Source organism: Ammospiza caudacuta, chromosome 18 (genome assembly GCF_027887145.1).
Source record: "Ammospiza caudacuta isolate bAmmCau1 chromosome 18, bAmmCau1.pri, whole genome shotgun sequence".
NCBI lineage: Eukaryota > Metazoa > Chordata > Aves > Passeriformes > Passerellidae > Ammospiza > Ammospiza caudacuta.
In genome coordinates this window covers 15,486,997-15,504,178 of record NC_080610.1, presented here as the reverse complement: position 1 = coordinate 15,504,178, position 17,182 = coordinate 15,486,997, and the positions used below count along the sequence as shown (strand labels likewise).

The following is a 17,182-nucleotide window of genomic DNA, read 5'->3' as shown; positions in this document are numbered from 1 at the left end:
CTCTGTGCCGGGCTCCCGCTGTCGAGGAAGGAGAGCTCCTGTCTGTGTGTGTGTGTGTGCCAGGGAATGCTGCTCTGCCTCTCCTGACACTGCCCCTGTATCTGCCACTGTCCCTGCCCGGAGCCCCCAGCACAGAGCTGGGCCCCCAGCCCAAGGGGATGTCTCATGCCCCCTGTCCCACCCAGCAGGACACTGCTGCAAACCCTGGGATGTCCATGTCCCCTGTCCCACCCAGCAGGACACTGCTGCAAACCCTCAGGCAGCTCCTGGCCCTGCCTCTGCTCCTCCCGGCCCTTCCCCGGAGGGAACAAACACATCCAGATAAACGGGCTCCTCCTTTCTCCCACCACAGCTGCACGGCGCACCAGCGGCTGCCCAGCTGCTTGTGCTGGATGGAGGAGAGCCTGGAACACTGCTCTGTGGACAGGAATTCCCAAAGTGCAGCTGCAGCAATGATCTGTTTGCTAGAGGGACTGCTCCCCCTGCCTCAGGCTCCCCATCAGAAGGAAAAGCTTGAGAGAAACCCTTCATGTGTGCTGGGAGGGGGCAGTGAGCAATGCTCCGCTCCTGGGAAGGTGGCACTGAGCAATGCTCACTCTCAGCCCCTGTGAACGTCCCACACCAGAGTGTGCTGGAAGGTGGCACTGAGCAATCCTCAGTCTCAGCCCCTGTGAATGTCCCACACCAGAGTGTGCTGGAAGGTGGCACTGAGCAATCCTCCACTCCTGGGAAGGTGGCACTGAGCAATGCTCACTCTCAGCCCCTGTGAACGTCCCACACCAGAGTGTGCTGGAAGGTGGCACTGAGCAATCCTCCACTCCTGGGAAGGTGGCACTGAGCAATGCTCACTCTCAGCCCCTGTGAACGTCCCACACCAGAGCGTGCTGGAAGGTGGCACTGAGCAATCCTCAGTCTCAGCCCCTGTGAATGTCCCACACCAGAGTGTGCTGGAAGGTGGCACTGAGCAATCCTCCACTCCTGGGAAGGTGGCACTGAGCAATGCTCACTCTCAGCCCCTGTGAACGTCCCACACCAGAGCGTGCTGGAAGGTGGCACTGGGCAATCCTCAGTCTCACTGACCTGGTCAGAGCTGTCCAAGAGCTCCCTGCAATCTCCACATCCTGATTTCCTGCTAACCCTAATGACACCCCTGACACTTCTCAAAGGCAGTCAAGGGTTGAACACGTTCCTTCAGGAACATTCTGCTCATCTGCAGTCCCATCCTACCTTCAGTCAAGTCATTTATTTGTTTAAGCCAGTGGATGACCACTCATCTGCAGAATTCAACATAAATGTTATCGTTCTCCGGTGAGGACCAGCAAGATAAACGAATGTCAGCAAGCAGGAACGCGGGCCAGGCTGACACAGACACAACCCAGAGTGATAAAACACAAACAGCTCCAGCCCTCTGCAGGGCACCAGGCAGTGCCAGGCTCGCAGCTGAGCACCACAGGGCTGGGGGTTTCCAAGGTGGGCATTCAATCCAGAATAAACTCATTACAGCTGCTAATCCCCGCACCTCTGACGGCTCTGAGCTGAGCTCAGCAGCAGCATTCTGCGTGTCCCTCTTTCACAATCACCCTGGCTGCAGTGCCTTAGGGCTCCTGCTGAAACCAGTGCAAAATCTGGAGTGCTGTGCAGCCACGTTTGTAATCCCAGCTCAGTTTTAACTAATTCACAGCATTCAAAGCTCTCCCCATCCTGGTGTAGAGCCCACAGACACCACAGTGAAGGTTCATTTTGTCACGTTTAAATTAATATCCCAGAATTTCAAACTTTCCTTTGTGACTAGTCCCTTTCAATTCCTTTCTCTGAGTATTGGAATAAAAATTATTTTTCATCTCAGCAGATTTCAGCCTTTGGAGATTACCTCCAGCTGGCAAACAGTAGAACAGCGACTGAATTAACCTAACCTGTTCTGAGCAAAGATCAAAAAGGAAAATGGAGAACTCACAGCTTGTTCTCAAAAACTTTCTGGCATTTCTGTGCTCCCCAGAAATTACACCCACCTGACAGTTCATCAGACCCCTCATCTCAGCATTTCCAGCGCTCAAGAGACAGCAGCAGCAAATGCAAGATGCCCTGCAGTTTCATTCCTATGAATGTCAGTGGAACAAAATGGAATCCACGTGGGACAGCGTAATTCCTCCCCAAGGCAGGTGCATAAATTAATAACAGTTCTGCAGTGCTACGGAATATGAGAACACAGCTGTCAGTATCCCCCTTTTTAGCTTTTTAAATTGTTTTCTGTGCAGCTGCCTGCCTTTCTGCCAGGGCTGGCAGAACTGTGCCCTCCTGGTTTTGCTGCATGGAAATCTCTGCTCCCCTGAGAGCTGATTTATCCGTACCCTGGGGAGAAAGGGAATGGCACTTTCCACAGGAGAAGGGAAGTGTAAAACACCCAGAGAGTTCCCATGAAAAGTTAATTCCCCCCTTTTTTTTGGTACCAAAATACAGCTTTTGATGAAAAAAATCTACAGTTTTCAGGCAGTTCATGTCCAATAACTTATTTCCAATTTTTATGAAAAGCAGAGCCTTTTGGGTAAGAATCTAATTTTTTCCAGAATCCAGAGAAAAATAAACATTCTGTCAAAAACAGTGTTCGTACAAAAAAAAAAAAAAACAAACGTGATCCATTTCAAATTGTCTGGCCACAGATGCATTGTAGCTGTGTAAACAGAACTGTTCAAATGTGGCAATTGCATACTCCCACCCTCTTTTACTTGCTTCATACTATCTGTGCAGTTCATTTATGAGCAGAAGATTAAAATACACAGAAGTTCAAGATCAGATCTAACATCACTGCAGCAATGTCTTGGAGCATTTGTTCCAAGGGGTGATTTAAAGGGGCCCTTTGGACCTTGGCTCACGAATTCCTGAGCATGGTGAGCAAACACAAGGATGTGCTCAAAACCCACAGCATTTTAACATTTGCTTAAGAGGGTTCCAAGGACACCTGGGAGAAGCTTCCAATTGTCAGGTTGGTTCAGCAGGGTTTACTCAGCAGGTGTTTTGGGAATTTGTGGCTGCTCAAAAGGCAGAAATTCTGTCTTGCCTGGCTCTCATCTTCATGCCAATCACACAATGAAGGTAACAGTTCTTTTCACTAGTTAAAAAAATTAGTACCACAAGAAAACCCTAAATGGTCCATTTAAAGGAAATGTCTTGGACAAAGGTTTGGGATGAGATTTTCCTTTTATCATAAAGGGGAAAACAAAGCTGTGGAAAGACATTCTGGTGGATGGAAATGCATCAGACCAAAAACTTAAGGAGAGAGAAACTATTGAAAATGGAGCTATTACAGGACTGTGAGGCACTGGAAGGTCCATTCACATCCAGCCTTTCCCAGTTATGTGTTTCAGACTTCTTCGGGAAAACCTCATTCCAAAGAATTCTGTATGAAATATCTTTGATCTCTAATTACTAATGTCACATGATACTAAAACTTATGGCAGCATCCCATTAATCATCACAATCCTAAATCTGTTTAGTTGAAAGCTGGGCCCTTCAGAACTATTCCCAGTGGAGAGCCAACCAGTCTTTCAGAGGCATTTAATTGGTGCTGTCCTGTTTAATCCTGGCTAATTCCCTGAATGCTGCTCCTTAAAACAGGGTTAATAATAGCACATTTCTCCCAAGACATTTCTGCCTTACAAGATGGGAGGTCTTGAGGCAAAGCTGCATTTTATTATCAGCCTGAAGAGTTCCTAGAAAAACTGTACTTGGAAACCAGATGGGGCCATTAGGTGCTTTACAAGCAATAAAGATAATAACGGCCAGATAAAAACAGGATGACCTGAGGAAGCCAGCCCCCCTGCAATTGGACAGACAGGCACAAAGGGCTGGGGTGTGAATTAAACTCTCTGGACAACACAACAGAAACAAGAAATAAATACAAGCGGGGTATAAGTGCACCCAGCCTCAGTCACTTAGGTGATGAGAGGGTGTAACTGATGTGTTTGTGGTCCATTTCTACCAGACAGAGTCCCTGCCCCGCTGAGCCTCACCTGCAGGGGCACCACTTGCATCAGGATGGCGAAGTTGGTGAGGTGGTTGCAGAGGCACACGGAGTAGTTGAGGTCCCCACTCTGCCTCACGCAGCCCTCGTCGGACCAGACGCCGCTTCCGTTGCTGGGGGCACAGAAACCAAACGTTATCCCTGCCAAAATGCACCTGCTGGAGGCTAACGCCACACGCTCCGTGCTGCACAGGACGGGGAAAGGCCTGGAGACATCTCGGGCTGGAGACGCCTGAACACTGTGAGTGTCCTCTCAGTTCCACCATGGAAACAGTAAAGGAAAATATTCATGGGACAAGGCACAGATCAGAGCCCGCCATGAACGTCTCTAGAGACCTGCTCCCAGTTTTATAATCAATGAATGATAACTACATTTACATTACATTTTGCATCTCATTTATGGCATTTCACCCAGACCCAGTTCTGAGAACTGTAGTACCAGACAAGTCAATATCTTGCAAAAGGCCCAGGATCAGAGTGTTCTCTGGTGCCTGACCTTGCCCAGTGTCACAGCAATTCAGGCTGACAGCACCAATTCCGGGTCAGTTCTGTCCCTGCACCCAAGGGGCAGCTCCTGCTGCAGGAATGGCTGGGCAGGCTGTGGGGCTGCTCTCAGCATCCTCAGCCGCTTTGCTTTGTTTTTGAGCGGTGATCCTCATGAGCTGGCTTTTCCTGGGACGAGCCAGAATTCCCTGTGCCCTGCCAGCCTTGGGGTGGGGCGGGAACCCAGAAGGTCCATCAGGCACCGCAGGTCACCCACCCCCTGTTTGACAGGAAATATTCATCTCTTCTGGTATTTCTCCGAGTCCTGCCGTCTGACTGAGTGGTCTGTGCTCCCCTCTTAAAGAGAGGTATTACCTCATTCTCCTGCCCTTCAGGACCTCCTTGAGTTCTCAGAGAGACTCTGCTGTGGGTCAGAAACCAAATTAACTACGGTGCACAGGGAATAAACCCATCCTGGCTCATCTGCAAGGACAGATTTAATTTCTGGGTTTGTATCCTCACAAAGCCTCCAGGGCCCCAGCCCCAGTGGAGAGCAATGCCCCAGCCACCTTCATTTGCTTCATAAAACCTGCTTCTAATTTATCCTAATTTGTGAGTAACCATAACAACGAGGAACTGCCAACAGCTGGGGCAGCTCAGCACAGGTGAACAGAACTTCAGTGAAACAATTACTGTGACCTTCCCAAGTGCAGGTGCTCAGGAGGGATCAGAGCATCCCACACCATTGTGCATCAATTAGGCTTGCACTCAAAACCTGTTAATCCCCATGAAATTAAAAATTCACCATTTGTATTCCTTCTCAATGAGTTCACTAAGAGCAGTGTATTTCAAAAGGAAAAAAAATTAAATTTATTCAGTGCTAAAAAAAAAGAAATAAAGAATAAAAAGCTACTGCTTTTCCATAGCTCTTATTTTCTGAGTGAAATTCGAGGTGATATTTATTTCCCTTTAATTCTAATTTGCATTCAAGATGGGCCATTGCGTGATGCTATCCATTCCATGCATTGGCCAGAACTCCCAGCTCTGAAATACCGATTTCACAGGCTGCTGTGGCACAGGGCCAGTGAGAGCAGAGCTGTGCTGGAGCTTTGCCACCCTGGAGCACCCGAGCAGGTGCCCAAGCGGACTCACTCACAAAACAAGATAAGCAGGATTTGTATCAGGCTGCAACTTTGATCACAAAACGTTTCCAGCTCCCAATCACCGCCCAACCCAGGGGCTGGGAATACCAGCTCTCCTGTCTGTGACAAGGAGAAACAATCAGATTGTGGTTTTTGTAAGCCAGTGGTTCCATTTCTTTAACCATTTCCATGAATGAAGGGAAGCAAGAAGGATATAAATACACAGCATCACGAAGTAAGTGTAATGAAATAAAACCAAGCTAAAGAATGTGGAATTATGCAACGTACCTATAATCCAGGAATGCACAGTAAAGATGAACTCTGTTGCTTTTATTTAGTGCTTGGCTGTATTGTCTGGGCGTCTGCAAGAGAAAAACAGAAACCCTGAAGGAGCATTTAAAAAGGGCTAAATTCCACTATTAATCTACTTCACATTCTCATTGCTACAATGATTTCAAGAGACTACAATAGTTCTGAGATTAACACAGCAGAACTGGCAGCGAAATTGTTCAGTCCTCACATCTTCAACACAAGCTCCAAACATGCTGAGATGATATTCAGCCTTAATTTTCCGCACTGGGATTAAACTTTCCCTGCTCTGAATGAGGAATCTGTGCCTCCTTTAAGCAGCAAACCAGGATCACAATTGTACATAAGCACAAACACTGGTGTTCATTTCTGCAGGACTGGGACATCATTCCTCAGCTATACTTGGCTTCTTTGGGTTTTGTTCATCGTTTGTTCTCACTGTGCAATAAAAATGTCACATTTTACGATTAATAACTCTGAAATATGTGCACTACAATGACCAACTCCCAGACATTTTCTTTCCACAACAGCAATTATTTTAAAACATACATTCAAACTGAAAGAGCCATGCTGTAATTCAAGATTTTATTTTAGCACACCTCAGCATTATAATGACATAATTTCTATCTTCCATAAACAGGTTTAGCAACTAACTCAATCTCCTGTATTCCAGAAGCTTTGAGATCCCATTCTCCACTCCGTTACATGAGCTTGATGACAATATTATTCAAATTATATTGGAGTGAAGTAATATTTTGTTACAGACAAAATATGCAAACTAGAGAATTTCCAGTGTTTGTTCAACCCTTTCTAATACATAAATCCCTAAATCCCACATTACTTGGGCCCTGCCTTACGGCAATTTTTTAATTACAAGAGTCTTCAACATAAAAAAAAAAAAATCACTGGTGAATTAACAGCTCTTGGATTATTGCAACACAGTTCTGCTGTCAAGACCAAAGATAATCAAGTTCTGCTCTCCTTGTTTTAGGGAATGAAGGAAAAAACCCCACCACCTCACCCTGCTGAAACTCAACCAAGTACAAGAAGTTCCTGATGCAATTCTCCTTCTCCTCTCCCAGGAGCGTCAGGCACAAGGTGGCACAGCTCCCTCCTGCCTGGAGATAACTGAGAATTTCTGCCCAGCCAGGGCTTGCAGGGCTGCACACGCTTCCCAGCTGTGCTGCAGATAAGGGCATTCATTCCCTGCTCAGCCCACACCCCTGCACAGCATAAACGGAATTTTCTTATCTCCCTGAGCTCATCCCTGGCCCAGGTTTGCAGCTCCTGCCTCACCTTTCCCCCAGCCTTTATCCCAGGGTGGAGCTGCAGGTCAGGTGCTTTGTGAGGGAGGACTGTCACTGTCACACCAGGGCTGTTATCATATTTCAGACTATTATCACATCAGGGCTGTTATCATATTTCTCAAGTCCCATACCCCCTCAGTGTTTTCTTACGGCTGCAGATCTTCACAGCACAGACTCCCTCTTCTTCTGCATGTTGTTCCTGACTGGCCAGCCCACCCCTCTTATCCAGTTATCTTCACTGGCCACAGCTGCAGCCCAATGAAGGACATGGCAGCTGCAGCCCATCAAGAACTGGGACCTACCGGGGCAAGGCCGATGTGCAGATATTCAAGTGCAATACAGATATTTTACTGGGACTCAAAGGCCACCTATACTATGCAGGACTGTCACCCCAGCACTGTCCCCGAGCACCAGCTGTGCCCAGTGATGTGACATCCACCATCCCTCCTGAAGTGAACAACTGAGAGAACCTACAGCTGCCTTCTATTACAAATTATTTCACTTCTGTGACAGACAGCGGCTAAAAAACCACAGAAAGGGAGAGAGAGAAAGATCTGCTGTAATGACAGCAAAGATGGAGCAATAACTGCCATTTCTGATTTGTAAGATTTCTCTGGATAAGTCTGGATTCTAATACTCTAAATGGAAGGGGCATCTCAGGGTCAGGTTGGAAGGAGACATGGTACTGCAGTCGTGCATGTTTTACACAAATAAATCCCAGATGTATGCTTTACCCTCAATTACATCTCTCTGGCAAGAAACAAGTCCTTGTTTTTCTCCATCCTAACTCTAAACACAGATGTCACTCATTAGACAATGAACCACACCAAGTGAGGCTCTGACCTGTCCTGAGCTGTGTGTGCACTCAGATGCACAAAGGATAAGTAAATAATAATAATGAAAAATAGATAAACAGATTAAAGAATGGCAAAGAAAAGTCTATCCTAATTTGCCTTCTTATTTCTCTTAAAGAATCTGTCCCGTGTTTTATCACCCATTATATAATCTCCAAAAGGCTTTCGTGCCATTTATGATAACTGCATAAAACACTCATCTTCTGAGGCTTCACTGAAGTTCTGCAGCAGAACTGTCATTAGGATGGAGAGCCCCCAACACGTAAGAAACTGGCTGCAGAGGAATAAACTCCCTCTGATCTTCAACAGCTCTACTTCAAAGTACTCTCTAATCTATGAAAAAGGAACTGACTGTACCTCAATATTGCCCTTTTAAACTGTGTGTGACAGCTTGTATGTGGCTTGGATCCTGTAGAACTGGGGATATTGATTTAATGACATTGATAACAGAAAGCTTAAAATACAAGTAGGCCTTTACACTAAAAGATTAAGTCACTTGAGTGTTTATTAAAAGCCTGTGAAAGGACAGTTTATGAAGCTTTCAGGGGAGGGAAAGCAGCAGCACACTGAGTAATCCAGGATCTGTGCATGTGCTCTCTGTAATCCAAATTATTCAAATCACTCCTTCTGCACGGAGGGGGCCACATGCAGCTTCTCATGCAAAAAGAATTGCACTGAGAGAGGAAAAATTACACTGAAAGAGGCACCAAAGCAGGGGCAGAGTCAGTGCCTGTGTGCTGAGCCTGTGCCCTGAGGAGGGACTGCTGGGACCCAGCTTAGGAGGGTTTTTCCAGCCTGAATAATTCTGTGCATGTCTGTCTGTGTGCACACTTGAGGCTCTGAGGGTCTTTTCCAGCCTGAATAATTCTGTGCATGTCTGTCTGTCTGTCTGTGCTCACACCCGAGGCTCTGAGAGTCCTTTCCAGCCTGAATAGCTCTGCATTGTCAGTCTGTCTGTCTGTCTGTCTGTCTGGCCCCACGGCTGTGAGACCCTGCCCCAGTGAGCCCAGCAAAGCCCAGAGCTGCTCACAGGGACGTGTGGGGGGACCCCAGCCCTCGTGGGAGCCAGGAAACCACAGGCCGTGCTGGGAGGAAGAGGAGGCCGGGAAACGGGGGCTGAGAGGGCTGCTGGAACCTGCAGGAAATGTCAGAACACAACTGCAGAGGAAAACAGGCAGCAGCTGCTTGGGCAAGGCTTGCCAAGGAGCAGCAGCCACAGCGGGTGGGGTGAACCTTTGTGAGATTGCTGGTCTCTCCTCTCCTCTCCTCTCCTCTCCTCTCCTCTCCTCTCCTCTCCTCTCCTCTCCTCTCCTCTCCTCTCCTCTCCTCTCCTCTCCTCTCCTCTCCTCTCCTCTCCTCTCCTCTCCTCTCCTCTCCTCTCCTCTCCTCTCCTCTCCTCTCCTCTCCTCTCCTCTCCTCTCCTCTCCTCTCCTCTCCTCTCCTCTCCTCTCCTCCCTGGATTCAGAATGCAAACATTTGGGCACACAGCGGTGCCACAGGAGCGGAGGGTGAGCGCCTTCCTTCTCCAGGGTGAAAGGAGGAGCCTTTGGGGCAGGGCTGCCGCTGACCTAAACTCAGCATCTCCCAGCCCAGGCAGCTGGCCTTCCTCTCGTCGGCTTCCTCTCATCCAAACAGCTGACAATTTACCCCACCAAGTTCAATTTGTCTCTGTTTCCTCACTTATGTGTGTACGGTTCAAAACAAATTTTGATTCTGTTCTATGGATTAAATTAGAGACTAAAATGATGCATCTAATGTAAGGATTTTCCGTCCTCACAGTGACATCCTGACTGTTAGCGTGACCTATTCAGGCTCACACGGTTTATTGACTTTCCTTTCCAGCTATTTCTCCTAATTAGCCAGAAGATTAAAGCTTTAGGGTACATTCGTCTGCTCAGTTACCTGGAAAAAGACAGACAGAAAGAATAATCACCCCTGTCTACGGTGGCTGTATTGGCTGTTTTCTTCCAAGCTCTGGAAATCTGCATTGCAACAGATCTGGGGCTCAGATCAGCCAACTATGTTAATTTAGAGTCCGTTTGACTGATTCACCCTAAGATGTAACTAGTTTATGTAATGAAAAAAAAATGACAAATTGCACAAAAAGGAATTTCAGTTATGAATAGGGAATTAGAGTGTGTTATGGATAAAAGCCAGACTTTCAGATGTTTCATTGTTGTGAACAGAGCCGTGCCAGCACACACTTTCTGAAGCAATGAGCACAACACTTTCCAACAGGAAAGTTTGCTGAATGTATTTCCTAATGGGACAATCACACAGTTAAAAAAACTGCATGAAATTACCAAGGGTGGGAGGCTGTGACAGACTGCAATATAAAAGAAAAAATGAGTGAAATATCAGAGGTTATAAAGTCATCTGAAATTGGAGAAGGTTGCCACATGGATTGGGTTTGATTATTCCTTTGCCTGAGGCTAAAAATAGTTGACATATCAATTTCCTGCAAAAATAGTGTTAATCAAATATTTCACCAATATCCTTCCCCAGTTCTCAGAGTTGTCTATTTAACAGATGCTGTACTGGGCAAGCAGTGTGAGAACAGAAAAGTAATGAAAAGACCGATGAGCAGCAGACTGAAAAATATCTTGGCTGCTCTACCAGATATCATTTCTATAAGAGAGAGGGAAAAGGAGGAGGGAATGGACGAGGGAATTGTCCTGCTGCTTTCTTCTTTAATTATGGCACACAGCAAAAAAAAAAAAAAAATTACTGCTTTCAAATGTGTAGAACATCAGAGGATCTTGTTGTTTTTCAAGCCCACATCCATTTGAATAAAAATGCCATTCTCTTATGAGAATCCCATCTTTTTTACAGCACCGCACAAGGGGCTGCATGCAGCAGCTGCCAAGGCAACGTGTGAGCACTTGCATGAGCCAGTGAGGGCTGTCAGCCCTGTCCTGTCACAGCCTCACCTGTGATCTGTCCCTGGCTGCTCCTGGGGTGCATTTCAGGTGCACTTAGCAGGAAATGTGGCGCATTTCCTGCTCAAGGAGCAGCAGCTCTGCTGCTCTCTGGGTTTGGGTGCTCCTGGGGTGCATCTCAGGTGCATTTAGCAGGAAATGTGGCGCATTTTGTGCTCAAGGAGCAGCAGCTCTGCTCTCTGGCTTTGGGTGCTCCTGGGGTGCATTTCAGGTGCCCTGCCTGCAGCTCAGACACTGATAAAGGAGCAGCAGCTCTGCTCTCTGTCCCTGGGTGCTCAGCAGCATCAACACCAGTTCTCTCCTCACTGCTCAAGGAATTCTGCCAGCAGAAACTGCAACCCCTGCGTTTAAATTATCAGCTCCCCAAACACACACACACAGAGCTCCAGGTGGCTTTTCTTTAATTTTCCAGCTGCAGAATTCCCACCACAGCAGAGAAATTCCACCCAAGAAACCCCTCTGGGTTTCACTGAGCGCAGCATCAGGGGCAGAGCTGGTGGGAGCCCCAGGACCCCTGAGCACAAACCTCGCCTTGCTCAGCCCCAATCAGAGCCCTCTGGGGCTGTGCTTCCCCACCTTGCTCAGCCTCAAAGATCTCAAATGCTTTCCAGTGCATTTCCCTTTCCTGCTCTGTGGGCTGTGAGCACTGGGCGTGGTGAGGGGCTGCAAGCCAAAGCTGTTCCAGTCTGGACGCCAGAACCATTTAAGATGCAGCACTGCAGCGCAAACCCATGGCAAACACCCACTGACTGCAGCCTGGATTAAGAACACTCACAATATTGTTGTAAATCATGGTAATAAAGGAGAGCACAGAAAGGTTAAAAAACAGCTCCAGAAAGAAGCAGGTTCATTTTCATTAGAGATGCATTGAATGAGAGATGTGCACAAACAGAAACTGCAGGATAAGGACCTTTGAAATTCAATTTGGTGAGCAACTGGGTTACATCAGTAAATATTTGATGTTTAAAAAATTTAAATGCCAGTCAGGGAGAAGCAGAGCTCAGCGTGGCAGCTTTCCTTGTGTAAGCACCAATAGACAGAACTGAACTGATGATCTGTGTGAAAAGCTGCCTTAATGCTTAAGTGAAAGCATTTTTCATGTTCCTTAAAGCACAGCTCTATTCCAAAGAAAGAAGAGGTGAAAATATTAGTATTGTCTCTCAATAAGTAGTTTCATTTACATAATTAGCAACATAGCAGTGAGAGAGTTGTGCTATGTCCTTCCGGTTAAACAGTTACATCCATATGTAAAATTCTGTGTACAGAGCCATGTAAAGCTGCATGGAGGGATGGAGTGAGGGCAGAGCTGAGCCAGTGACACTGAGGCAAAGTCAGTCTACAAGCAGAATAATGCAATAGATGTTGTGATAATGCTGATACAAATCCAGGATAACTTTCCAAAACTGCTTAATGAAATAGACTGTGGTGCCTTTTGTTATGGTTGTTTTCTATTCTGTGCCTTTTTCTGCTACTCTGCATTATTACATTAAAAATGTGTTGCTTTTCTAAAACAAGAAGTAGATATGCCTCCTATGCACCCTTTGTTAATCTGCCCTGTTTTTTCTTTAAAAACTCATGTGAAAGCATTCCCAAAGGAAAACAACTGGTCTGACTGCTGCAGAAAAAGCCATTTATAAAAGGACACGTTCTCTAATCCAACAGAAGCATGATTAAAGAAGCAAACGAACCTTCCTCTCCCCCATTTACCTGTGTTTTGACAACGACAGAGATGTTTCCCCTTGCCACGCAGCCCTGCAGGCCCAGCAGAGAGCTCTGGGCAGGGAACACTGTCCAGGCAGTGGCAGCAGCTGTGACAGGGACCAGGAGGCAGGCATGGACCAGAATCCCTTAAAGGGATGCACACAGGAGAACCAGTTTTAAAAATACTTTTCCTATTAGGCAGAATTTCCACAATTCTTGCTTTCCAAAACAGTGCCTGGACTTTTCCTCCTGCTGGCTTTTTATAATTTTTTTTTGTGAGAAAAGGAACATTTGCAGCAGACAGGAACCACTCAGGACAGTCAGCATCTCACTGTGATTCCCAGTCCCTGTCACTGAGGCAGGGAATTCAGGTGAGAAGGGAGAACCTGGGGCAGCTCAGCCCCAGCATCAGGAGTGGCAGCAGCCAGGGCCGAGCCCACACACTCCTGCATTTCTGCTTTCACCAAGCTCAGGTGCAATGAAACCCCCCGAATACACAGATTTTCTGCCTGCTGATAATGAGCTCCAGCGACAGCAAGAAGTTGTGCAGAACTCAAAAGCAGCACCAAGCTCAAAAAGCCAGCAGCAATGGCAATTCTCACTGGCCCTCATTGATTCCAGTCGTACGCACTCCCCTGCCAAGCCAGAAATGAAATCTGAGTTAGCCAACATCTGTTTCCTGCAAGAGTGAAAGTCATAATTAAGAAGAATCAATCCATATTCACTCATATTTAGTATGGAGAAGGCTTTAGAGACCTTTCAGGCAATTTTTCACACAGCAGGACATTGTGGTTATCACGAGATACACTTCCAAGTGAAGAAGCAATACGTATGACCTTTTCTAAACATATCTTTAAAAAGCACAAAGATGCCCTAATTTCCCTCCACAAAGACTGAACGGAATCCGAGCCCTCCTCTTTGAAGAGCACAAGGACTTTGACAGCCCGGAGCGGTGAAACATTAAAATTTCACTTACTCTGCATGATAATAAGAGGAATAATGAGCTGTTTATGGAATATTTGGGAACAGTGCGTTCATCTTCTCCACAAAAGCTGCAACCCCCTGCCCTTCACCCCCAGGGACAGAGCTGCCTGCTGGGGACAGGAGACCCTGGGAGCAGGAGGGGTCGGATGGGGCCAAACCCTGCAGGCAGCAGGGACAGGAACAGGGGCAGGAGTGTCCCAGGAGCATCCTCGGAGCATCCTCGGAGCATCCCCGGAGCATCCCCGGAGCAGCGGTGCCAGAGGGGCTGGGGGAGCTCTGGGAACACTCCAGGGATGCTCCAGGGATGCTCTGATTGAGAGGAACAGCAGATTTGTTTTTCCAAACAAGCTCTGGGTCTACTGGCGGACAAAACCAACACTGGGTGGGAGATAAAAGAAACAACGAGAAGGATTCCACTGATAGATGAATGGAAAAAGATATTTTGCTTTTACAAATAAAGTTTAGGCTTGCTGGTAAATGAAATTGGACATTGAGAGAGGAAAGAAACAATGGGGAAGGAAAACTCCTAAATTCCGTAAGAATTAAAATGAAAAGGAAAGGTTAGACATTAGAGAGGAATTTTCGGTATCAGGCATATTGGGAAGTTTGAACCTTCCAAGTACCTCAGAAATGGGGGAAAACCCCTAAATGCAGTAAGAATTAAAAATTAAAAGGGAGGGTTATACATTAGAAGAAAATCTTTGGTATCAGGTATTTTGGGAGGTCTGTACCTCTCAGGTACCTCAGCCAATGGGGAAAGAGAGAAGGGAAATGCAGCTGGAAATTAGGATTAAAAGGAGGCTGCATCCTCCAAAAATCTGAGAGATGCTAGGGAATGCCCCATGGCCTCTCCCTTTATTGGAATAAAGCCAGAAAGGACTCCTCTGTCTCTTTTTTTGACATAAACCTCTGGTGTTTGTGGATTAATTTTCCTAACACAGGGATGCTCCAGGGATGCTCCAGGGCTGTTGGAACCCCCTTGGTCAGCTTTGGTCAGAGTTTGATCAGGTCTGAATTTCATGCCTTGGAAAAACCCAAGTTTTTGAGGATACTCAGCTGGTTTGTCCTCATCCCTCTGCGGGCTCATTCCCTTCCATACAGAGCAGCGTGTTTGAAAGGGAGTTTTGAAGGCCTGATTTATTGAAAGCTTTAGGAGGAGTTTTAATAGCTCACGTCAGGAACGGAGTGCCAGGCTTAATGGCGAAAATATTTACCACTCAGTGGTTTGTTGTGGATATATTTTTTAGGGCTGGATTTATATGCTGGCGTTTTCCATTCTCATTAAACCCCGGCTATGCGAATGTCGGCTGTGAAAGCAGCGCCTCACATTCCTTGTGAATCCCATGTGCAGCCTCTGTTCTGTACTGCCCCTTGCAGCCCTCCCATGCCCTGCTGATCTCCCGGGACAATGGGAACTCTGGGGTACAAATAATGACAGAGCACAATGAGCATTCCGAGCGGCGCCACCGCTCACCACAAGCCCCGCAGCACAGCCACGCGATAAGGCTGCTGCAAGCAGACTGGAAAATATTACAGAACCTTACGCCTGCTTAAGGACGAGATATTCGGGCCCGCTAGGTGAGATAGGGGAATGTTTACTTTGTGTGACCAAAAAGTCACTTGGATTCGGGACATTTGGTTTTATTCCCCAATTCGCTTTTCCCATGCGACTTTCCACAGGTTCTTTCCCGTCTCTCCGTCTCAGTCCCCATCATTATCCAGGAATTGACGGGGTAATGGAGTAAAGTAATGGGCACAGGCTGTGTGCCCTGCTGGGACAGGGGAGCCCAGCCCCAGCTCCCACCTGAGCGCCCACCTGAGCCCTCACCTGAGCCCCCACCTGAGTCCCCACCTGAGCTCCCACCTGAGCCCCCACCTGAGCCCTCACCTGAGCGCCCACCTGAGCCCCCACCTGAGCTCCCACCTGAGCCCCCACCTGAGCCCCCACCTGAGCGCCCACCTGAGCCCCCACCTGAGCTCCCACCTGAGCCCTCACCTGAGCCCCCACCTGAGCGCCCACCTGAGCTCCCACCTGAGCTCCCACCTGAGCCCCCACCTGAGCCCCCACCTGAGCTCCCACCTGAGCCCCCACCTGAGCCCTCACCTGAGCGCCCACCTGAGCCCCCACCTGAGCTCCCACCTGAGCCCCCACCTGAGCCCCCACCTGAGCTCCCACCTGAGCCCCCACCTGAGCCCTCACCTGAGCGCCCACCTGAGCCCCCACCTGAGCTCCCACCTGAGCCCCCACCTGAGCCCCCACCTGAGCCCCCACCTGAGCTCGGCATTTCCCAGAGAGCAAATCCAGGAGCCTGCCCAGATCCAGGGCTGTCCCCGAGCCCCCTGCCCGGCTCTGGCCAGGGACACACACACACACACATACACACCCATCCCTCTGCTTCAGTTGACCATTTCTAGCCAACAAAGCAAAAATGAGCCAAAACCAGCCAGTTACCCCACAAACGTGCACGTTTCTTTGCTTTAATAAGTTACAGTTGCTGTGCTAAGCACAGTCAATAAATAAAGAGGAGCCACGCAAGGGGGACAGGAGTGGGGCTGAGCTGTCCAGACACAGCCCAGCTGGGGCTACACTCCATCCTCATCCTCATCCAGACATAAAACCTCTCCTCTGTAATGCCCCAAGAGCTGCGAGGAGATGTAACACACCCTCTTGCAAGAATATTGCCTAGATCTTAGCACCTCATTAAGATATTACACTCTCCTGACCACATCTTTCAATGGTTTCCATTACTGCCTTTTTTTTAAATTTATTTTTCCTTTCCATTGTGGGAAAAACCCTCTCTTGAGAACATTTACATTTTTTTCCTCCGATTTGAATCTTTTCTCCCATTCCTGTGTATTTGCCAAACATGAGTTGTCTTTTAGTCTGCTGCATGAATGGGGATGAAATTCGCACAAACTATTCCGTGTCATTTTTCATTCACAGGAAGCACCGGGGCGCCAGAACTATTTGGTGTGTGCATCAACCGCATCCAGCAAATTGAGAACCAGCCTGGAATTAGGCCTGGAGCATTAACTCCAGCTAGGAGGCTGAGCAATGCGAGACTGAGCCACGGAGTTGATTTTTCAGATGAGGGAGCGGGAGTCAGGGAAGCAGTGTGCACGTCCCAGACAGAGCAGGGGCAGAGAGGTGAAAGAGAGGTGAATGTTGTGTTGGTGCAGCAGGGACAGAGAGGTGAGTGTTGGTGCAGCAGGGGCAGGAACACAGCCAGGCTGCTCCTCCTGCAGTGCCCAGGGACAGAGAGGTGAGTGTTGGTGCAGCAGGGACAGAGAGGTGAGTGTTTGTTGGTACAGCAGGGACAGAGAGGTGAGTGTTGGTGCAGCAGGGACAGAGAGGTGAGTGTGTGTTGGTGCAGCAGGGACAGAGAGGTGAGTGTGTGTTGGTGCAGCAGGGACAGAGAGGTGAGTGTTTGTTGGTACAGCAGGG

General features: G+C 47.9%; 1 protein-coding gene across 1 annotated transcript in view; it reads right to left on the bottom strand.

The window, feature by feature from the left end:
• The window catches only part of ADGRD1 (adhesion G protein-coupled receptor D1), a 110,245-nt gene that overhangs the window by 47,720 nt on the left and 45,343 nt on the right, over positions 1-17,182 (bottom strand). The window contains exons 14-15 of the mRNA XM_058816685.1: positions 5,932-6,005; positions 4,008-4,131 (exon numbers count right to left, since the gene is read on the bottom strand). Coding sequence (XP_058672668.1) covers positions 4,008-4,131; positions 5,932-6,005 — 198 coding nt within the window. The remainder of the gene's footprint in view (positions 1-4,007; positions 4,132-5,931; positions 6,006-17,182) is intronic.